Below are 23,653 nucleotides of genomic sequence, written 5' to 3'. Positions count from 1 at the left end.
GTTCAGCTACTGTAATTAATGTCAATCTCCATGGAACCCAATTCTGCCTCTGGAGGGCTCCCCTCTTCTATTAATACAGGTGCTCATTTCAATGTGTTATCACATAGTGTCAGCGGCAGCATCACCTCCGACATTACTAGGGGTCAGCAGGTTCCAGAGAGAGGGAGGGGATCGATCAGAATCTGAGATCAATAGATTGCAACGTTGCAACAATGGATCAGAATCTGAGAACAGTAGATTGGAATGTTACAACAATGGATCAGAATCTGAGAACCATAGATTGCAAGTTTACCAAAATGGGTCAGAATCTGAGAACAATAGGTTGGAATGTTACAACAATGGACCAGAATCTGAGAACCATAGATTGCAAGTTTACCAAAATGGGTCAGAATCTGAGAACAATAGGTTGGAATGTTACAACAATAGGTAGGAGTTTCATCTGGGAGTTTGACATTCTTTCTACAAATTACGATTGGTACTCATTGGACTTTCGGATCTATCTCGCATTGAGGATTATTCAATACATTTACTATCCCACCCTGGCTATTATTGGTGTCCCTGGTAAGTCTCGCTATTCAGCTATTAATTCTATAAACCATGTTTAACTGCATTACTTTTCTTGCCATTTACGCTGACTTCCTTATATTAGAGTTCTTGTAATTTAGTCTCTCAACTTTGCTGCTGTTGCTGTCCCTGGGAAGTCTCTACTTCCGGCAATGAATTTTGTAAAACGTGTTTCACTGAAATAATCATCTTGCAATTTTAATTTTAAGAAGAGCTGAGCTGGTGTAATCAGTCCCCATAAGAAATTCCAACCAATCTCCATGAACCCTTCACTGGCCAATATCTGAGGCTGAACCAGACATTTTACAATCTCTGCGTTCTATTTAAATTTCAGCTGAGTTAATCTCCATATTCTCTCAATCACCAAACCTGCCTACTATCACCTCTATAATATCACTCGTCCCAGCACTGCCTCAGCCCATCTGTTGCATACACCCTCATCTATGCCTTTGTTAAATCCACACTTAACAATTCCAATTCTATGCAGCGATCACTCCCAGTTTTAAACCTCCATAAACCACAACACATCCAGAACTCTGCTGCCTGTATCCTGACTCACACCAAATCCTTGTCACCCTTCACCCCTGTGCTCACTGATCGACATTGGCTCCCGGTCTGTCAGCACCTCAACTTTAATATTCTCATTCTTATGTTTTAATGCCTCCATGGCCTCACCCCTCCAATTAGTCCCATTCCACTGCGCATTTCCATACCCCTGCAAATCTTTTGCCTGAAAGTCTTTTCTGCAATTCCACTTTAAAAGTAACAGTTTGAAAAGGTACTGTTTGAAATTTAGGGGTTTCCCTATTAGGTCAGAGGCGAGGAGGTTTTGTTTTTTTCCCTCACAGTGTTGTGCGAATTTGGAACTCTGTACCTCAGAAGGTGATGGAAGCGGGATCACTGAATATTTTTAAGGTCGAGATCGATAGATTCTTGTTAGGCAATAGAATCAAAGATTATCGTGGTAGACGGCAGTGTGGAATTCGAGTCAGGAACAGAATAACCATGAACTTATTAGATGGTGGACAAGGCCCGGCGGGCAGAATGGCATACTTGCGCTCCTAATTCATATAGTGGTACGGCCGTATGGTATTTCTCACTGTATCTAATCTTGGCCATGATTTCCAGCTCCACAGCATCACCGGGCCCAAGGCCATGGATGCTTGAATCCATTAAATTGATTGAGCTGAGCTGCTGGTCACTTCAAGTGCTCTGTGCTGGACAGGGCTCCAGACCCGGTTCTTCAAGCATGTTCTAGAAGTGTGGGGAAGGGTTTGAAGTGACATCAATTAGCCATTCCAGCAGAGTGGATGTGGAACTTTGAAACTTAGTCTGCGCATGTCCACTGACCGCCTGTGTTAGTCACTCTGAGCTGAACAAAGATTCAGCAGCACGAGGAACCTCCTCTAGTGTTATTTAAAAGGACCGGGCATTGAAATTACAGGTGAGGGGCTTTTTACTTACTTCTGCAATTGTAAACTTGGAGGAGGTGCTTGAGTTTGTGTTGTGACCTGGTGCAAACATTCAGTGAGGACGGAGAATTTGGTGACCCAATTCTGGACGAGGTATGGGGACTATAGTTACAGTGTCTCTGGGTCTGTAACATGACCAACAATTGAAGCAGAGACTGCATTGAGAGGAAGATCTGTAATGAGGCAGGAGGTGGAATCTATGCCCTACCGACCCCGGGTTTTCTAAGTGCACGTTTCCTACCTACACATAACCGAGGAACAATGTATGAGGCGACTCTGATTCAATAAAGCAGTTTTCATCTGCTATCGCATGACCTGGAGCTTCACACCAGGGTGAGGATGGAACTGTCAGTGGCCGTTAAGTTCACAGTTTCATTGAAATTCTATGTATCTGGATCTTTCCAGTCAGCAGCATGTGACACACACACCATAGAATCTTCGAGTCACTGACAGCACACAAGGAGTCCATTCGGACCATCGGGTCCATGCCGGCTGTCCACTGAGCTATGCAGTCAGTTCCATTTCCTCACTCGATCCCCGGAGCCCTGCAATTCCATTTCAACAAATGCCCACCCAATTTCTTTTGAAATCGTTGATTACCTCCACTTCCACAATCCTGGTGGGCAGCGAGTTCCAGGTCTTACACAGATGCAGTTAGATTTGAGAAGCCATGTCTCTCTATGTTCAACAACCTGCCTGTAAGCAGGTTGTGGCGTATTTTTTCCCTTTTCGCCTCTCCCTCAGTTTGTGAAGCCTGACTTTTAAAGGAGCACAAAAAGACTGCTGTTAAAGTTTAAAATAGAAGTAGGAATTATTAACACATACTGTTAAACTCGGGAGGGGATTAACGTTTCCATAAATGCTCACAAACATACAAGGAAAAGTAAAGACATCGAAAGGGCAAAAACATTTACCAAGTAGAAAAGTGATTAAATTGCAAACTGAGGAAGGTTCCAGTTGAAACTAGAGTCCGTTTTTTCACTAACATAAAACTAACAGAACCAACTGGAAATGCCGAGTGGAGTAGCAGTCAGAGGAAATCTCTTTTATTTTAATTTCCTCTTCTTGCACTTTAGTAGATAAAATGAGGAAAGTTCGTTTCTGATTTCACCCTTTTCTGATGAAGATAAACTGCCAGAGAACAGACAGATTTTCTTTCTGTTTTGCAGACTGTGGGTTTTTATTTCATTCTTTCAGGCAGGTCCCAGGGGTAGCTTCCAGGCAGCCGCTTTCCTGTACAAGCTAGTCACTCCCATTAAAACTGTTTCAAAACCAGACAGGCTAAAAAGGCTGGCTTCCATTTCATGTGACCGGACCCCTTCAAGTAACTGTCGAACCTCCTTTTGTTGAAGGGATTCCGCTCCTTCCATGTCTAAACAAGTTGAATACAGCAGTAAAATAACTTTCAAAAATCTGTTTATAATGGCAGCTGACAATAATACCCAAGTGCAAAAAAATAAAATTTGCAGTTGTTTTCCATGCATTCATGATACGGGTCATTAAGAAATGCTGCATGAACCAATGTTCTTCCTCATATTCCCCTTGCCTCTCTTGCCCAAAATCCTCAATCTATATCCCTTAGTCCTTATACCATTAGTTAAGAGAGACATTTTTCCTTGTCTAACTTATCAAAGCCTGACATAATATTGAACATTTTTGTCAAATCTCCCCTCAATCTCCTTTGTTCTAGGGATAACAAACCCAGTATTACTCACCAAACTTTGTAACAAATATTCTTATCTCTGGTGTCATTCTGGTAAATCTCCTCTGCACACTCTTAAGAACCCTTACATTCTTACTAAACTCTGGTGACCAGAAATGCACGCATTACCGTAGTTGGGGCCTAACCTGAGCTTTATCAGTGTTCAGAATAACTTCCCTGATTTTGTACTCAATCCCTCTTTCATGAAGCCCAAGATCCCACATGCGTTTCTGACCACTCTCTCAATACGTCCTGCTACCTTCAAAGATGGATGCACATGCACCTTCAGGTCCCTCAGTTCCTGAACACGCTTTTGAACTGTGTCATTAACTCTATATTGCTTCTCCCGATTCCTTCTGCCAAGATGCATCACCTCACACTTGTCTGTATTAAATGTGATCTGCCACTTGCCTGCCCATTCTGCTAGATTATCTTTCTCGTGTTCCAGGCGCTTTGTATCATCCTTACTGTTGCCACTCCTCCAAGATTGGTAGCATCAGAAATTTTTGAGATCCTACTCTGTATTCCAAGATCCAAGGCATTTATATATGGCAAGAAGCAGTGGTCCCAACACTGACCCTTTTGGAAAACCACCATCTCACATCCTCCAGTTGGGAAAAAGACCATTTACTGCAGCTTGGTGTTTTCTACCCTTATGACGAATGTTATCCAATTTATTACTGACCCTCCTATTCCTGAGCCTCAATATCCCAATAAGCAGTTTATTGATGTGTCCGTTCAGTGACAGAGGCCACCTATGACGGGTGTGGTGAATTATACTGACTGCTCCCTCAGCAGGATGAGAGGTACCGTGGCTTTGTTATGATAGCGGGATTCCTGATGATGTACGTGGCTCTGCGGTGCCCCCATTTCAACGGAGAAAGGTTAAGGAACAGAAAAAAGAAACTCAATCCATTAATGTACAGTTGGTGTCTTTCCATGTCGTGCACATCATGTTGGTGGTGAACCTTATCTGAGGAAGGATATTTTTGCTATGGAAGGAGTGCAGTGAAGGTTCACCAGGCTGATTCTTGGGGTGGAAGGACTGACGTATGACGAGAGATTGGATTGATTAAGCTTGTATTCGCTCGGGTTTAGAAGAATGAGAGGGGATCTCATAGAAACCGACAAAATTCTAAAAGGACTGGACAGACTAGATGCAGGAAGGATGTTGGGGGAGTCCAGGACCAGGGGGCACTCTCTAAGTATAAGAGGTAAGTCATCAGGACTGAGTTGAGTAGGGTTATCTTCACCCAGAGAGTGGTGAACCTGTGGAATTCTCTACCACAGAAAGCAGTTGAGGTCAAATCATTAAATATATTCAAGAAAGAGTTAGATGTGGTTCTCAGAGCTAAAGGGATCAAGGGATGCGGGGAGAAAGCGGGAACAGGGCACTGAGATTGGTTGATCAGCCATGATCGTATTGAATGGTGGTGCAGACTCGAAGGGCCGAATAGCCTACTCCTGTTCCTATGCTTTCTATGTTTCTATGTGAATGTTCACCTTCATTCTGACTCAGTCTGATGTTACCATAATCTTCATGACTCCAAGGGTAGCCAGAATGTGACTCCTCACAGACAATGGATATGCCTCTCAATACATGGCTCATGATTCTGCACACCTAAACCCACGCCCCACTGACAATCAAACATACCACGAGGAACATCGTGGAACATAACATTGATGTGACGAAGCAATGCTTTCAATGTCTGAAACGCTCGGGGGGCGCCCTTCAGTACACACTGGAGCAGGTGTCCAAGTTCATGGTGTTATGCTGCACCCTTCATATCATCATCATTAAGACAGCACAGACATTGCCACCAGGAATCGGGAAGCCATATCCAGAGGAGGAGGAGAAGGCAGGCAGGATATTTCTTGGATGCCTTCCACCCATGCATGCTGGCGGAGAAACACTGCTAAGATTCTGGTTCCCATCGGACAAGTTCCCTTTCCCATCATGGATCCCTCATTCTCCACCATTACACCCATCTGAGACGCCCCATCATAGCCTCCCCTTGGTCATCATCCTGCAATAAAACCACCAAGAAAAACATTTCCATTAACAACTTTATTCAACAACACATCCAATTATACAAACAAAACTGAACTATTCACCCTTGTGTATCCCCTTAGTCCCTGTTTTGTGGTTTCCCTCAACTTGCATAGTGCTCCTAAACAGTGTTTCCCCAGTGGCTGCAACATGGTTGGTGGAAGGCTGCTGAATTTCACTGATAGCCTTGCAGGACGTCCTCGGGCAGTGATGGGCCTTGAGGGCTCGGATTCGTACTTGGCCACCTCAACATGGGCAGCATAGGCTTGGGCTGGCTATTGGGTAACAGCAAGGGCACTGTTAGAATGGCAATGAAGGGAGCACAATACTGTCATCCTGAGAGAGAGGACAACAGGTTCCTGTTCCAGGGAGCCACTGCTAGTCCCACGAGGTGACACCTCCGCAATCCTAGTAATCTACTTGATCACAGATTGCTGATCTGCTGTGAGAGACTGCAAATGCCTTTGAGCACTGAGATACACAGCCATGATGGCAGCAGTAAGGTTTATTCTGATTCTGCATGGCATCAAGCATGGATTTCATGAACTCAGTCTGATCTTCCAGTGCAGCACTGAGATGCCGGGTGTCTGCCGCCTGTGCTGCAGTGGACACAGAGACAATGGTCACCAGATACCGTAGCATGGCTGGGTCCGCTAGTGCTGTCATGGAGTTAGGGACCACTTCCACAGGGAAAAGAATGGGCTTCAAGTTCTGTGCAATGTTCTGTGCCATTTGGAGCCAGACTCCTCCATGTTCCTTGACAGTGACAACAGACCGTCTGACAGGCCTGTCAATGGACAAATTTCTCAGTGTACGTGTCCATCAGCATTCCTCTGTATGCTGCTCCAGCAATGTTCACATCTGAGTCCTGTATATTGTAATTCTTTTGTGACCTCGCTCTCTGGTGAGCTGACACATGAACTATCCTTTCCCACTGGCCTGCTTGCCGCTCGGTGACTCACCACGTGCAGCTTCCGACTCTATACCAGCCTCTGAGGTACACGCAGTGTCAGTATTTGTGCTGCTGGCTGCAAGTATCAGACCAAGTGATGGGGCTTCACCATCAGTCCTGTGCTACCGCTCTCTCTCTCGCTCTGTGTCTCCTGGAGCTGCAGTGACTGGGAAGCTGGCAGTTTTGGGTTAACATTGGAACGAATAAAATCAGAAGGGGAGGGCTGGTCTGAGGGGCGGTGATGGGATGGAAGGCCGGAGGTCCATGGTCCCATCATCTGTAGCTTGTACATAATTTCAGACAGCAGGATGAGGGAGAAGTGGAATTAAGAAGGGACATAAGGCAAGAACATAACATCATTCTGAATACTCTCAGAGATGCTGAATGCTTCGGGCTCTGTCACAGCCAATCCCATGTTGTAGAGAACGATCTCCTCCACAGGCACAGGGGATGAAGGTATGCCTGTCCCCTGCCGGTTCACTGCTCCTACCTGTTATTATGGGCCACCTAGTCTTGTAAGAGAAAGGGCAGAATGTCAGTGACTGGTGTTGCACTGTGAGTGACTATTTGTAGCAAAAGACACTGAGGGGAGATTTGATAGAGGTGGACAAGATGTTTGGATATGGTAGACGGAGAAAAATGTTCCCAGTAGTTAATGGTACAAGGACTAGAGTTAAGGTTGTGGGCAAGAGATGCAGAGGGATGTGGGGAACAACTTTTTTACACAGCGAGTGGTAATGGTCTGGAAATCTTTGCCTGCAAGGCTGATGGAAGCAGAGATCATGAATGATTTCGAAAGGATATTGTATGAACACTTGAGGGAAATAACCTTGCAGAAACATGGGGGCAGAGATGGGGAATGAGACTGACTGGATTTATCTATAAAGAGCTGGAATGGACTCTGTGGACCGAATGGTCTCATTCTGTCCCGAAATGACTGTGACTCTATGACAGGTACATATAACTCCCACTGCCTTCCTATACATGGAAAGTTTGCAATAGACTGTACAGTATCACCTGTTGAACCCCGTGATGTAACTGAAATGTTGATGCCCCAGAATGTGGTGAACAAATGTCCTTCACAAACAGAGTAAATCAGCCCAGCCCATTTCATCATTCTGAAGTCATTGACAATGGAATCCGTTTCGACTGTTATTCTCTACATAGGAGAGCAGCCAGGCTTGTGTCTGCATCCCCCACCTCCATGTGGAAAGTCTTGTCAGTGTTTGGTGAGATAAGACATGTTGCCTGGGAGACAGATTTCTTCAATTGTGTTAATTCTTCCGTGCTCCCTGTAGCCCAAAAGGGTTAAACCTGGTCATTATCACCATTATGTAGTTCATAAAGAGGGGCAGCAGTCTTTGCAAATCGAGAAATGAGGGTCCGCTGATACCTCACTAGCCTGAGAATAGAACAGAAGGCAGTCTTTGAGATGGGCAGGGGCAGACACTATATGAGGGTCTGCTGATAACCCACGAACTTGAGGATAGGCCACAGGGCAGTATTTGGGAAGGACAGGGGTGGATGCTGGATGGTCTTGACCTGATGTTGCTCTGGGCTGATGCTGGATGATCCATTCTGGACACCTAGAAAGGTTTCACGATCTTAAACAAGCTGGGCCTTACGTGGATGATCTTTCAGTGCAGCTCCCAAAGTAGCTGCAGTAGTTGCTGTAAAAGGGTCAAATGTGTGGACGCGGTCTGTGGTAACGCAGAGGAGATCATTGGCATATTGCAACAAGCAGGAAGGCTATGAAAAGCTCATACGAGCCCCGGCGATTCTTTTGTGGAAAATAGTGGGGCTATTGTGCAACCACTTGTGGCAGACATGTCCAGAGGTATCACTGTACTCAGAGGTGAATGTGAATTTAAATTGTTTCTCCAGTTTTGCTAAGATATTCCAATAACTGTTAGAGATATCCAGGGTGGGGAAGACAGCCCTGCCGCTGGACATCCTGGAGAGCAGGGTGGGTGTCTCTCCATTAACCAGGTTCACACAAGGCTGACTGAGTTGAGTTTGTGGTAGTAAATATTCAGTCACCAGCTGCCATCCGGTTTTCTAACCAGCCAAATTGGGGCGGGGGGGGGGGGGGAAGGTTAGTGGCGAAAGTGCCTTTATCACTGGTTTTCTTGTACCATTTGGCCGGGCCTCTGATGCAGTGTAGGAACTGACCAAGCACTGTTCCTAATCTACATGTCTACTAATCTATTGCTGCATGCATCCTCTCCAGCCACTGCTCAACAGTGTTAGGACCCGTCAGATTCAGGGCATAGCGGGAATCACTGTTGCTATGAGACTCATCTTTGTCCCCATTGCAGCACTCACAGGCACAGTGACTCAGCCTGGAGGATAGTGGGAATCGCAGTTACTGTCAGGCTCACCAATGTCCCTTTTGCAGCAGGCACAGGCAGTGTGGGCCAGCATGGAGGATAGCGGCATTCAGTTACGGTCAGAATCGCCAATGTACTTATTGCAGCAGTCACAGGCACAAGGGCCCACCTGGAGGATAGGGAAAACCCCAGTTCTCGTCAGTCTCATCAATGTCCCGATTGCAGTAGTCATAGGCAAAATGGCCCAGCCTGGAGGACAGGGGAATCACAGTTACTATCAGTCTCACCAATGCACCTATTGCAGCAATCACTGGCACAGTGATCTAGCATGGAGGATGGCGAGAATCACACCTTCTGTCAGTCTGACTAATGTCCCTGTTGCAGCAGTCACAGGCACAATGCCCCAGCCTGGGGGGAGCTGAAATCACTGTTACGACCACAATCAACAACGCAAGTATAGCAGCAGCATAGTGGCCGAGGCAGTAAGAATTAAAACAGCATGCTGTGGTTCAAGTTTTGGCTGAAGTTAACTGATCTCTGATTGGGTAGTGGTCCGTGAATAGCCACTGTTTCAAATTTGATGAATGCACGGGAAATGTTGGCATGGATCTGCTCCCAAGCTGGTCAGCAATGGATGCACAGATGGTCACAAGGTGTGATTTTGGTGATGTAAACACCAGAGCTAAATGGACTCAAGGTTGGAGGGCATTCAGAAAGAGGGGGCTAAAACCTGGAGAATATAAATTGGTTTACCCACATCCTCTCTATTGTGCCTTAGGATGTCATGGAGGCTCTCTGTGAAGGCACTCGGGCTCTCGGTAAGGTCCTGCTTGGTATTCGCCAGGAACTGGTGGACGCCAATATTCCCTGCCGCCAGTGCCTTCCAAAGGTCAGTTTCCATATCCTCTATCGTGTCCTCCACCAGAATAATCTGATCCATCTCTTGTTTTAACTCCAGGGAACCTGTTTAAGGTCGTTCCCTTCTAATTCAGGGTAAATGAATTTAAAAGTATTCCGCCTCGGTATGAAATCGAGGGAGCTGCAGCTCATATCCACCATTCCCAAATCCTGCTTTAGAGACCTGGCCGCAACAGGGGTAAAAGATCTATGTGTGTTTTTTGTGGTGACATCTCCAGCAGCGTCAGTGACTATGGATGGCCAGTCACTGACTCCATCTATGCAAGTCTTGTTCTTAGTCTGGCCCGCAGTTTAGACTCGGGAGTCCACACACCCTAGCATTTTCTAGTTATCTTGCCGCCCTTGTAAGGAGGCAGAGCTGAAGCTGTGATTTTCCTCAAATATGTTGTCCCAACAAGAACTGGGAAATCTGGCGTTGTGTTTTGAGAAAGCAGCCTCCAGTCCCCACTGTGGACTGATTGTGTGTGAAGGTGTTGGATTTTCTCAAAATACGGGGCATGGTACAGCTTCAGTGGAGACGGGGCCTGGACATTGGTCAAATTCCCTCAAAGCCCCTCCTCACATCTTCCAACTCCGCACCTAGTCTGGTATTTTCTGTCTGTAACTCAATGTTTTAAGGCAGTATTTGTTCTAATTTTCTGTGCAGGTAATGTATTCGGTCATGTGGCTCCTGCTTTCAGAGTAACCAATTGGTCATGATGCAAACATTCTCTTGTCAGCCTTCCCTTTTTATTTTTACCTTGTCAACCTGTTCCTTCCACCTTTTGAGTTTTTTTTGTTTAACTGTTAGTCACATAAGTATGTCCCGTAGCCCAACCTATCTCCGTCTTCATCATTACTTAAAATTGCATTTCTAGACGTCCTCGGAGATTCTACCAAGTATGTAATTGTCTACCTAATAACAGATCAACTATTCCCTGGAATATACTTACAACATTGTACTTCTGGCTTTAGAAGTACCTTCTCTAAGTGATTATCACAAGTGTTTCACAAGGACTAAACTCCATCTCTTCGTCTGGACATTTCCGTGGCATTCGCACTGATGGTCAGACATGTTTGCCCAAGTGTAAGCTCTCTCTCTGTTTCGATATTTCCTATCCATTCACAGCAATAACAAACGTGTTTGACCGTGTGTAAACTCTGTCTATCTCGACATTTCCTGTTCCTTCTCAGCAATGATCACATATGTTTGAACAAGTGTAAACTCTCTCTGTCTGTCTTGAGGTTTCCAGCGCTGTTCCAACGATGGTCACACATGTCCAACTGAGTTTGTCATTTCTCAAACACCAGGAAAAGCAAGCCGATGATCCCAATCTCTGTAATCCCTCTCCTCCACCACTTTAAGATCTGATCAAGTGTCAGAGATGACTAAAAGGCGGGTCAGGAGTCACAAACAGTTTATTTTTTTTAGATTAGAGATACAGCACTGAAACAGGCCCTTCGGCCCACCGTGTCTGCGCCGAACATCAACCACCCATTTATACTAATCCTACACTAATCCCATATTCCTACCAAACATCCCCACCTGTCCCAATATTTCCCGACCACCTACCTATAGTAGTGACAATTTATAATGGCCAATTTACCTATCAACCTTTTGGCAGGAAACCGGAGTACCCGGAGAAAACCCACGCAGACACAGGGAGAACTTGCAAACTCCACACAGACAGTACCCGGAATCGAACCCGGGTCCCTGGAGCTGTCAGGCTGTGGTGCTAACCACTGCGCCACTGTGCCGCCCCAAATGAGGAGACACAGTACAAATACAACACACATTCAGAATAGGCAGTGTAGACATCCGAGCTGTGACAGGTGAGAATAGTTTTCTATCCCGGATCAGACGGATGGAATGGCTGGGTATCTGCTTTCTGACGTATGACAGGTGAGAATGGTTTTCTATCCTGGATCGTATGGATGGAATGGCCTGGTCTCTGCTATCTGACCTTTGACAGGTGAGAATGGTATTCCATCCAGATTTGATGGGTGGAATGATCTGGTCCCTGCTGGCTGACCTGTGACAGGTGAGGATGTTTTTCTATTCTGGAGCGGATGAATGGAATGACCTGATCTATACTGCCTGATCTGTGACAGGAGAAAATGTTTCTCTATCCGAGATTTGATAGATGGAATGGCCTGGTCTCTGCTGTCTAACCTGTGAAAGGTACAAATGGCTATTTGGACCCAGATTGGATGGACGGAAAGGCCTGGCCTCCGCTGTTTGACCTGTGACATGTGAGAGTGGTTTATATCCTGGATCGGATGGATGACATGGCCTGGTTGCTGCTTTCTGCGCTGTGACAGTGGGAATCGTTTTCTATCCAGGATTGGCTGCATGGAATGGTCTGGTCACTGCTGTCTGGCCATAGACAGGTGAGAATGGTTTTCAACCCGGATTGGATAGATGGAATGGCTTGGTGTCTGCTGTGACCTTTGACAAGTGGGAATGACTTTCTATCACTAATCGGATGGATGGGATGGCCATGTCTCTGCTGTCTGACCTGTGTTAGGTGAGAATGGATTTCTATCCTGTATCAGATGGATGGAATGCCCTGGTCTCTGATGTCTGTCATACTGATCACTTCCGTGTCTTTAGGTGATCATGGTATTGAGCCAAAGCGAGTAGGGAACCATCCTTATGAACCTCCTCCCCTCATCTGTGTTTTTCTCTTCTCAGCTGCCCATGCATATAATTTATTTAGCTCGCTGGTGTTTGTATCATGACAAACTCATCCAATTGCATCTTTCCATTCACTTGTACAATTACGAAAGGACAGGTCCCCAAGGCGTGCGCCTCCTACTACAGCGCCCAACACTTAAGGCCACCCCTTTGTTTCCGCCTTGTATGGATCTGTTGTTACTTCAATGAGGCAGTGTAAGAGATGGTAATATTATTTTAATCAAGGTATGTGCTTGAGACTTGTGGGGCTATTACACCAGGAGAATCGATAGTTTAAATGATGTAGAGGAAGCTCTGCTTTCCTTTGCTCTTGTCATGGGATATCAGTATCACTGACAAGACCAGCATTTGTTCCCCACACCAAATAGTCCTTGAGTTGCCCTTTGCTGTTCACAGGTGTTCCAAAAACTGCTTGAACCTGACCAGCATGCATTGTGAATGCCAAAGCGGCGTTTTCCAGTTAAAGTAACCTGTAAACAGCTACAAGCTGTCTTCATTTCAAAGTAACAGTGTTATTACTGTAAGAAAACACTTTTAGTCTGTGGAATGCTTTGTAAAATATCAGAACAGTCATAAATATCACATCATATCAAATTAAAAGACGTATTTCAAAGTTCCTTTTCACTTTAATGCCAAGTTAGTACTTTACAGACGTTTCACAAACACAAAAACCTGCAGTCATGTAATCTGGAAACGCGAAAATAAGAGATTGGAATGACTGAACAGGTGTTAAAATGCTAATTCACCTGACCTATGTTTTCCAAAGTGTCTTGAGAAACTGAGAGAGTGACACAAACTGTCATTGATTGATGATGTCAGAGTCTGTATTGTTTTGAAATGAAAATAAACTAGGCATTCTCTGAGCAGCAGTTTGTAAGACGTCATGAATGTAAGGGATTTGCATTGTTTAATTGTCCTGTGGTTTAAAATCTGACCAGGAAGAAAAGCTGCTGTTGTTTGTGCTGATAACAATCCTGTGGCATGTGTAATATCCACGAGGGTGATGAAGTTACTGAAGGAACTGTAAACTCATGCTCACCGTTTCGGCAGTCTCTCACATCATAGTCTGAAAAAAAAGAATTAGACATCTCATTGGACAATTGCAGTTTTATCTGGATTGTCATAGGACAGTGTGATCTTGTTAATTAGAGATACAGCACTGAAACAGGCCCTTCGGCCCACCGAGTCTGTGCCGAACATCAACCACCCATTTTATACTAATCCTACACTAATCCCATATTCCCAACAAACATCCCCACCTGTTCCTATATTTCCCTACCACCTACCTATACTAGTGACAATTTATAATGGCCAATTTACCTATCAACCTTTTGGCAGGAAACCGGAGCACCCGGAGAAAACCCACGCAGACACAGGGAGAACTTGCAAACTCCACACAGGCAGTACTCGGAATCGAACCCGGGTCCCTGGAGCTGTCAGGTTGTGGTGCGAACCACTGCACCACTGTGCAGCCCATTAATGAAACATCCAGCGAACCTTGGTATTAAAAGTATCAAAGTCATTGCAAATAATGACTCAGTGATGAGGTCGAGGAGCTTGGTCAGCTACAGAACGATTGACGGGGAGGTAATTGCTCACTGGATGATCATGACTGTATGTCTGACTCCTTGTAACATGTTTGTGACAAATGAGTATATTGCGAACAGGTGCATTGCGAAGGGGTATTTTATATAATTGTTAACTGGTACTATTCCTACTGAGTCATTGTTGTTTAATTTGAGTTTTGACTGCAGTCTCATTATTTATTGTAATTCTCATGTTCGAACCATAGAGTAACCCATCAAAAAAGATGACAATTTATAAACAACAATTGTTCAAGTATGCAGACTTGAGGCTTTACATTCTCATTCCCAGGAATGTTGACACAAAGACTTGTGTCCAGGGTTATATCCTTGACTGGATAACGATCCTTATGAAAACATCTGGAATACCATTTCTAAGCTTTATTTGTTTTTATGTTTATGGGATGTGTGTGTGTGTGTGAGAGAGAGAGAGAGCGGATAGATCAGAAAATCAGAAGAATAGAGTGGAATGCTACAACAATGGATCAGAATCTTCTCCTCGGACCTTCATTATCTTTCTTCGTATTATGATTGAATACCATTAGAATTGCGGATGCTATAAGTAATTGAAATTATTCAGTACATTTACTAGTCCATCCTTGCCATCGTTGCCCCTGGTAAATCTCTCGAAACGCTATTAATTCTACAAACCATAATTATCTACATTACTGCTCCTGTAATTTACTCTGCCCTCCTTGCTGCTGCTGTTATTCCAGGTGAATCTCTACCTCTAGTTATTAGCTCTCTAAACCATTGCCTGTTGTATTATAGTTCTTGTAATTAGCTCCCTCATGTTTATTGCTGTTTGCGTCCATGGTCAGTCTCTATTTCCAGCTAGGGGATCTGTAAACACTGTTTCACTGAAATACTGTTCTGCAATGTAATGTTTAGGAAGAGACAAGCCAGTGGAATTGGTCTCGATCACAACATCCATCTCCTAACTGTGAAACACATACCCCACTCTGACCAATGTCTGCGGCTGAACCAGGCTGTTTACAACCTCAGTGATCTATTTAAACCTGAGCTGAGTTCAACTCTATATTCTCTACATCACCAATCCTGCCCACTACCACCTCGGTAATGTCACCCATCTCCACCTCTGCCTCAGCCCACCTGCTGCATAACCCCTCATCCGTGCCTTTGTTAAATCCACACTTGCCTATTCCAATTCTATCCTGCGATCCCTCCCAGTTACAAACCTCCATAAACCACAGCCCATCCAGAGCTCAGCTGCCAGTATCCTAATTCACACTAAATCCCAATCTCCCATTACCCCTATGATCACCGATCTAGATTCGCTCCCTGTCTGGCAGTATCTTAATTTCAATATTCTCATTCTTGTGTTTGAATTTCTCAATGGCTTCACCCCTCCAGTGCATTTGTCCAGTTATCATTTTCCAGCAAATCTTTTGCCTTCAGGTTCATTTCCATTTCCACATTTAAAGTGAATTTCCTTCCCTCAGTATCTCTCCCTGGCCGTGATTTTCCGTTCCACAGCACCACTGTTACTTACACTATGGACGCCAGGATCCGGAAAAGGGTGCGAGCTGAGCTGCCAGCCCCCTCTAGCGCGGCTGAGCATTGTGTGCACTAGTAGCATGCGGAGTTGTGGAATAACACGTCAAATTGCTTCCAGTAGCTATGATAAGCGTCTCTGAAGCTTGGTCTGTGCATATCCACTGCTCGCCTCTGTTAGTCACTCTCGGCTGAACATACACTCAGCAGCACGAGGATCCCCCTCTAGTGTTATTTAAAAGGACCAGGCATCCAATTTACAGGTGAGGAGCCTTTGACTTATTTTTGCTATTGTAAGGTTAGTGGAGGTGCTGTGGATGATTTCTGGAGGTTGTGCTGTGAGCTGCTTCAGATATTCAGGTAGGACAGAGAACTGATGACCCAAATCTGGGCGAGCTATGGGGACTGTAGTTCAGTATCTCTCAGTCTGTAACATAACCACCAAATGGAGCAGAGGCTGCAGGGAGGTGAAGCTCTGTAAAAAGGGAGGAGGAGGGGCTCTGCCCTATCCACCCCGTGTTTTCCAGGAGCACTTCTCCTATCTACATCTAACCCAAGAGCAGTGTGTGAGAGGACCCTGTTTCAATATGGAGGTGGTCACAGATCTGTGTCACCGCCTGCAACACGACCTGGAACCTCACACCATTGTCAGCACGGAGCTGTCATTGGCCGTTAAGGTCGCAGTTTCATTGAACTTCGAAGGATCTGGATCTTTCCAGGCAGGAACAGAAGACATATTCAACATAGAGTCACAGAGAGTGATAGAGTAATAGAGTACATTACGGCACGGAAGAAGGCTATTCATCCCATCAGGTGCATGATGGCTCTCCATGGAACAATATAAACAGTCCCAGTCCCCCGCTCAAAGCACGTAGTAAATCAATGTCCTTCAAGAGCCCATCAACTTTCTTTTGAAATCTTTGAGTGACTCTGCTTCCACCACACTTGTGGGCAGTGAATTCCAGATCACAAACACCCACTGCATTAAACAAAAAATGGCCCTTCTCATATTCACCCTGCATCTCTTGCCCAAAACCTTCAGTCTGTGTCCCCGAGTCCTTCTTTCATCACTTGATAGGAACATACTTTCCTTGTTTAAATCGTCTAGGCCTGGCAGAATGTTGTACCCGATCATTGTAGCCAAAATCCTCCATCATTGGAGACATTCTACTCAATCTCCTCTGCACTATTGCGAAGACCTTCTCATTCTTTCTGAAGTGTGGTGACCAGAATTTGACTCAATACTCCAGCTGAGACCTAACTAGTGATTTTTAAACGTTCATCATAATTTCACTGTTTTTGTACTCAACACTACTATTTACGTAATCCAAGTTTTTATGTGTTTCATTAACCACTCTTTCGATATGCCCTTCCACATTTAAAGATCGCTACACATGCACCCACAGGTCTCTCTGTTCCTGCACACTGTTTATAACTGTACTATTAAGTCCATAGCGCTTTCCTATCCATTCTGTCAAAATGCATCATCTCACACTTGACTCACACTTCCATCTGTCAGATGTCTTCCCATTCTGCTCACCAATCTATGTCCTGTTGCAGGTGGTTCACAACATGTTCACTGCTTGCCACAGCTCCAGGTTTGGTATCAGAGACAGGTTTTGAAATCTTACTTTGTATTCCAAGATTCAAGTCATTTAGACAGAGCAAAATAAAACAGTGGCCGTAGCACTGATCCTTGAGGAACACACACTGCCTAAAATCCTCCAGTCTGAAAAACAGCCAATTGCTATGACACACTGTTTTCTCTACATAATTCATGTTTTTATCTAATTAGACACTGACCTTCCCATTCCATGAGACTCAATTTTGGGAACTGACCATTTATGTGGTGCTTTATTAAACAAATTATTTACACCAATATAGGGAACATCCATCACATTCCCTTCATCAACCTTCTCTGTTACACCACAGAAAATTTAATTAGATTTGTGAAGCATGGCCTTCCTTTTGTAAATCCATGCCGGCAATCCTTAATTAACCCAAACCTCTTCAAGTGTGTGTTGATTTTTCCACTGATTATTGTTTCTAAAACCTAACTCACCGCTCATGTTAAACTAACTGACCAGTAGTTGCGAGGCCTGTGTGTTGTCCATTGATAATTCTAGGAGGTGAGGGTGGCCATCTGTGTGATCATTGTTTCCCTCAGTGGGGAGAAGCAGGATGAGAGGTCACGTGGCTTTGTCAGGATAGCCCGATTCCTGATGACGTTGGTGGTTCTGCGGGGACCTCTTGTTAACAGGGAGAGGTACAGGAACTGAAAGGACTTTTACTCCATTAATGTACAGTCATGTCCGAGCATGCCAGTACATTATGTTGGTGAATGTCCACTATCCTGGTAGCAGCCACCATGCCTTCATTCTGAAGAAGTCACGGTCCCACCATCTTCAGGAGTCTACGGCGAACAAGAATGTCACTCCTCAGAGACAATGGCTACTCCCTCTTTACATGGCTTATGATTCTCCCCCAAGAAGCAACCACCACCATTACCGCCACCAACCAACCACATGAAAATAACCCGTGTATAACGTGAGTAATGGAGTCACCAGGAATATCGTGGAACAGACCATCGATGTGATGAAGCAATGTTTCCGATCTCTGAACTTCTCAGGGAAAGCCCTCCATTACACACTGATGCAGGTGTCCAGGTCCATGGAGTTCTGCATCACCCGTCATATCATCAACATCATGAGGACATAGGCATTGCCATGAGGAATCCAGAGGCCACCTCAAGGGGAGGAGGAGGAGGCAGGGAGGATATTTCCTAGATGCCTTCGACCCGGACAGGCTGTCGGCAAGTGTCTGCTAAAATGTATGATGTCACAGGACAACTTCCCTTTACCAGCATGGATCCCCCATTCTCCAGCATTACACCGATCTGAGATGCCCCATCACAGCGTCCCCTTGGTTACCATCCTGCAATACAAAAACACCAACAAATACCTTTTCATTAACATTCTTATCCAACAATGCATCCAATTATGCAAACAAAATTGAACCATTCACCTTAATGTATACCCTTCGTGCCTCTTATGTGGGTTCCCTCGACTTGCCTAGTGCTCCAACACAGTACTTCCCCAGTGGCTGTAGCTTGACTGGTGGAAGGCTGCTGACTTTCACTAGGACAGAGTGCAGATGCCTTGCAGGACGTCCTCGAGCAGTTCTCGGTCTTGAGGGCTAGTATTCGGACTACACCACCTCGACATGAGCAGCGGCAGCCTGGGCTGACTGATGTCTAACAGTAAGGACATTGGTGGAGTGGCAGTTAAGAGGGAACAAATACTGTCATCCTGAGGGAGGACAACAGGTCCGTGCTCCACGGAGACACTGCCAGTCCCACGGGGCGAGAACTCAGCAATCCTAGCAATTTACTGAATCACAGATTGCTGGACTGCTGTGAGAGCCTGCAAACCCCTTTGAGCACTGAGATCCACAGCCATGATGGCAGCAGTATGATCTTGCATGGCAGCAAGTAGGGATCTCACGGCCTCCGTCTGAGCTTCCACTGCAGCACTGATACGTTGGGTGTCTGCTGTCTGTGCTGCAGTGGAAGCAGAGACAATGGCCACCAGGCACTGTAGGACGGCTGGCTCGGCTAGTGCAGTCATGAGTGAGTGACTACTTACTGAGGGAAAGAATGGGCTTCAAGCTTTGTGCAATGTCCTGTGCATGTTGCAGCCGGATGCTTCCATGTTCCTTGCCAGTGACAACAGACTGTCTGACAGACCTATCAATGGACAAAGTATCTCAGTGGACATGTCCATCAGCGTTCTCTTGTATGCTGCTCCAACAATGCTCACATCTGAGTCCTGTGTATGAAAACTCGTTTGGGACCTCGCCCTGGTGAGTTGACACATGCACTGTCCTCTCCCCCTGGCCTGGCTGCAGCTCACTTCTTCTCGGTGACTCATCACGTGCAGATTCCGATTCTATACCATGCTGTAAGGTACACGCAGTGTAAGCACTTGATCTTGTGGCTGTGACTTTCAGACCAAGTGATGGGGCTTCACCATCAATGCTGTGCTGCTCTCTCTTTCTCTCTCTGTCTACTCGAGCTGCTGTGACTGGGAAGCTGGCTGTTTTGGGTTATAATTGGAAAGTATAGAAGCAGAAGGGGAGGGTTGGGCTGATGGATTGTGGGCGGGATGGAAAGCAGGAGGTCCATGGGCCCACCATTTACAGATTGTACAGAATCTCAGACAATAGTATAAGGGGAAGGTGGGAGTTAAGAAGGGTCATAAGGCAGGAACATAAAGTCAGCCAGTATGCTCTCGGTGATGCTGGATGCCACGGGCTCTGTCGTAGCCGCTTTCATGATTTTGTGTACCATCTCCTCCCTCAGGCCCAGGGGATGAAGGTATATCTGGCTCCCAGCAGTTCACTACTGTGCCCTGTGATTATAGGCCTCCTTGTCCTGCAGCAGAGAGGGCAGAACCTGTCCGTAATTGTTTTTCACTGTCTTTGGGTGATGTGCCCGACATAGATGAGTAGTTGGAGGCATATGAAGGCACCCTTACCTGGGGTACGGGGTTCGAGCGATCCTCATGCTGCCAGGCCTGGCGCTGGCTGGAAATGGCCCTGCTCACTGACTGGGAGTGACTAACCCGCCACACAACCCAGGGGTACAATTCTCCAATGATGGGTCTGGTCCCAGGCCTGCTGTAGTTCTGGCCGTGGCCCCCACTTCCTTACTTGCCACAGTTACATTGCCTAGCAATGGTCTGCAGCAATGGTCCTGCTCAACGGGAACACTGGCAGTGGCCGCAGTCCCGGAACGATCCCAGCTATACTGACAACGTATCTGGGGTCCGACCTCCAGTTAAGGTACTGCTCCCAGGCCTGGTGCAGTTCCAGCAGTAGCACCTGGACTCTGACTGAGCCTGGCCACAACCCGCTACACTTAACTTGTGTCCAATCTGCAGTAATGGTCCTTGTGCCAGGCCTGATGTGATACATGCAGTAGCCCCATTGCTTGACAGAAACTGGCGACCCCACCACAATGACCTGTGGTCTGGGTCTCCAATGTTGATCTTTGACCCAGGACCAACAAGGCCCCCTGCTTCATGACTGGCCCCGATGTCCTCGACACATTTACGGGAGATCCAGGGCTCCTGCAATGAGACTGCTTCCAAGCCTGGTGCCTCAGAAGCATTTGGATCCGGTCACTCATGGGCCGCAACTCCCCCGCCACACTCACCTGAGGTGTGGGGCTCTAGCAAAGCTTCTCGCATAAATTGCAGCGATGGTCCATGTCCCAGAATAGGAGTAGTTCTGGCACGGGCCCAGCTCCTTGACCGGCCCCGATGACATCAAAACTCTTAGCTTGGGTGCATGGTCTCCAGTAATGGTCCTGGTCCCAGGCCTGGTTTATTACTGGTAGTGTCCCCCGCTAGCTGACTGGTCCTCCTGCCCTTTCCATACTTACCTGGGATCAGGATTGCAGCGAACGTCAAGGTCCCAGGCCTGATATATGAGCGGCTATGTCCTTCACTAGCTTACTGGCCCTTGTGTCCTTGTTACAGTTACCTGGTGTTGGGAGCTCAAGCAATAGTCCCACACCCAGGCCTGGTCTGGTACTCATAATTCCACTGCTCCCAGTCGTTTTGCCGATACTCAGCTGCTGGCCCCCTGATTGTTCAGCAGTTTTTGAAGGCTGGATCATTATCTTTAAAGGGACGTGGACCACGATACCGGTCAGGTAATTTCCCGAGCGCCACTGATTTGCGCCGGGTGTCGGCTGCAATTTGTCAAGACAGGGAACCCTTTATATTTTCAGCCCGCCATCCAGACCCCCGCTGTTTCTACTAAATTCAACTCCCTGGCTCCAGCAGAAATCCCTGTCAACACCACCATAATTAGTTACAAATTGAATGTGTTAACAAATGTACAAATGTCACCCCAAACTGCTTTAAACTGTAGGTTTTACTCCCAACCTGATGTATCATTTCCTGATAGTTCCACTTGCTAACAGTTAACTTAGTGACTGAGGTTAATCTTTCCATTATTTTTTCAGTGGATGCATTTCCAAATTTTGCTTTGAAATAATTGAGTTCCTGTAACAGGTGAGGGACTCTCTCAGTCAATCCAACATTTAACTTTCTTTGCAAGAGAAAAGTGTTGCAGATGTTGCAAACTGAAAGAAAGAAACAGAAAATGATGAAATTATTCAGCAGGTCCGCAGCATCTGTGAAGAGAGAAAGAGAGTTAATGTTTCAGGTTGGTGACTCATCGTCAGATATGGAAGTGCTCCGAAATTGAACAGATTTTAAACCAGGCAGGGAAAGGAGGAAAGGGAAGGAATATGATCAACATTGAGTTTAACAATTTCAATATCATCCTTTTGTCGTTTAATCTCTCCTGACTTCACAAACCGGTCTGTTTGTTCTTTCAGATCCAACCATTTCCGCACATCACTGGATACAGGAACACATTTGTAAATCTCAATACGTCCTCAATCAAGCTGGCAACTTTGCTCCTAACCTAATGTATATTTTTTTCTGTTTGTATCCGTTCTTCACAGTTAACTTGCTGACGATTGGGATTCTGTCTCGGGGAAAGTGCGGTCTCTCCAAATGTGTCACTCGCTACCTGGTGGCCATGTCAGCGGCAGATCTACTGGTCATTATCCTGGACCTGATATTGAGGCACATTCCTATTGTTTATAAGGAACAGTTTCAGTTCCTGCAGTCCATTCCCGTGTGTAATATCCACGCTGTCCTGCTTTACGCAGCCACAGACTGTTCTGTCTGGTTCACCGTCACTTTCACCTTTGATCGATTTGTGGCCATTTGTTACCAGAAGCTGAAAAGTAAATACTGCAGCGAGAAAACGGCGGCTGTGGTTCTGGTAACAGTGACGATGCTGAGCTTTTTAAAGAACATCACCTGGTATTTTATGTTAACTGGTCAGTATTGGCTGTGGAACGAGCCCTGGTTTTGTTCTGTAACAGCCAATGTTCGGTATTCTGTGGTCTGGGCAACAGTCGAGTTTCTCCATCAAATTCTAACTCCGATTCTTCCATTTGTGGTGATTCTGCTTCTCAATGCTCTCACAGTCAGATACATTTTACTGAGCAGCAGAGGACGCAAGAGATTTCGGGCTCACAGCAATGGGGATAGTCGCAGAGACCCAGAAATGGAGAGCCGAAGAAAGTCCATCATTTTACTGTTAGTGATCTCGGCCAATTTCATCCTGCTATGGGCAGTGTTAATGGTATATTCGATTTGGGGCCGATTCTATGACTTAGGCGATCGATCTGTTTATTTGCATGCTTATCTGAAGGAAGTGGGCTTCATGCTGCAGCTCCTGAGTTGCTGCACAAATACTGCAATTTACGCCATTACCCAGACTCAGTTTAGAGAGCAGTTGAAGACTGTCCTGAAATATCTCTTTACTCCAGTTGTTAAATTCACTTAATGATGGCAGCAACTGAACAACTGACTATTTCCAGTAGTTTGGGGGCGGGCTTCCCGCTTTGGGGACCGAGTGGGGCGGGGCCTTTATGGTGACAGAATGTGGCGAGGCCTGTTTCCGATGGTGAAGGAATGCTGGGGGAGAGATTTGTTCCCAATGCTGGCGGGGTGGGGGGGGGGGGCGTGTGGTGGGGACAAGGGTACGGCACCTGTTCTCCATGGTGACAGCAGTGTGGTTGCTTGGCCTGTTCCCCAGGATGCGAGGAGTGGAAGCGGGGCCTGATGCCCGTGGTGCGAGGCGTAGTGGTGTGGCCTTCTCCCGTGGTGACGCGGGTGTGGGGCGCGGGACCTGCTCCCATGGTACCGAGCTAGGGTGGGGGCGGGGCCTGTTCCAATGTAGACAGGGACTGTATCGGGGCCTGTTCCCTTTGCTGACTGGGAGTGTGTGTGCAGCCTGTTC

The 23,653-nt window shown here is 46.1% G+C and overlaps 1 protein-coding gene across 1 annotated transcript; it reads left to right on the top strand.

Annotated features, from left to right (window-relative positions):
• The first annotated feature begins 212 nt into the window (after window positions 1-212).
• On the top strand, window positions 213-23,197 carry LOC137360152 (probable G-protein coupled receptor 139). The gene is made up of 2 exons (XM_068025700.1): window positions 213-561; window positions 22,302-23,197. The coding sequence occupies exons 1-2, from the start codon at window positions 213-215 to the stop codon at window positions 23,195-23,197; spliced, it is 1,245 nt and encodes a 414-aa protein (XP_067881801.1).
• Window positions 23,198-23,653: the final 456 nt, after the last annotated feature.

This window comes from Heterodontus francisci, unplaced genomic scaffold (genome assembly GCF_036365525.1).
Source record: "Heterodontus francisci isolate sHetFra1 unplaced genomic scaffold, sHetFra1.hap1 HAP1_SCAFFOLD_216, whole genome shotgun sequence".
Lineage (NCBI taxonomy): Eukaryota > Metazoa > Chordata > Chondrichthyes > Heterodontiformes > Heterodontidae > Heterodontus > Heterodontus francisci.
This window is presented reverse-complemented; position numbering and strand designations above follow the sequence as displayed.

What these genes read in the sequence shown, in the direction of transcription:
- LOC137360152 (XM_068025700.1), top strand. Translation starts at nt 213, where the DNA reads ATGGATCAGAATCTGAGAACAGTAGATTGGAATGTTACAACAATGGAT. An exon ending in GGCTATTATTGGTGTCCCTG is followed by an intron (nt 562 to 22,301) that starts GTAAGTCTCGCT and finishes CGTTCTTCACAG; the next exon opens with TTAACTTGCTGACGATTGGG.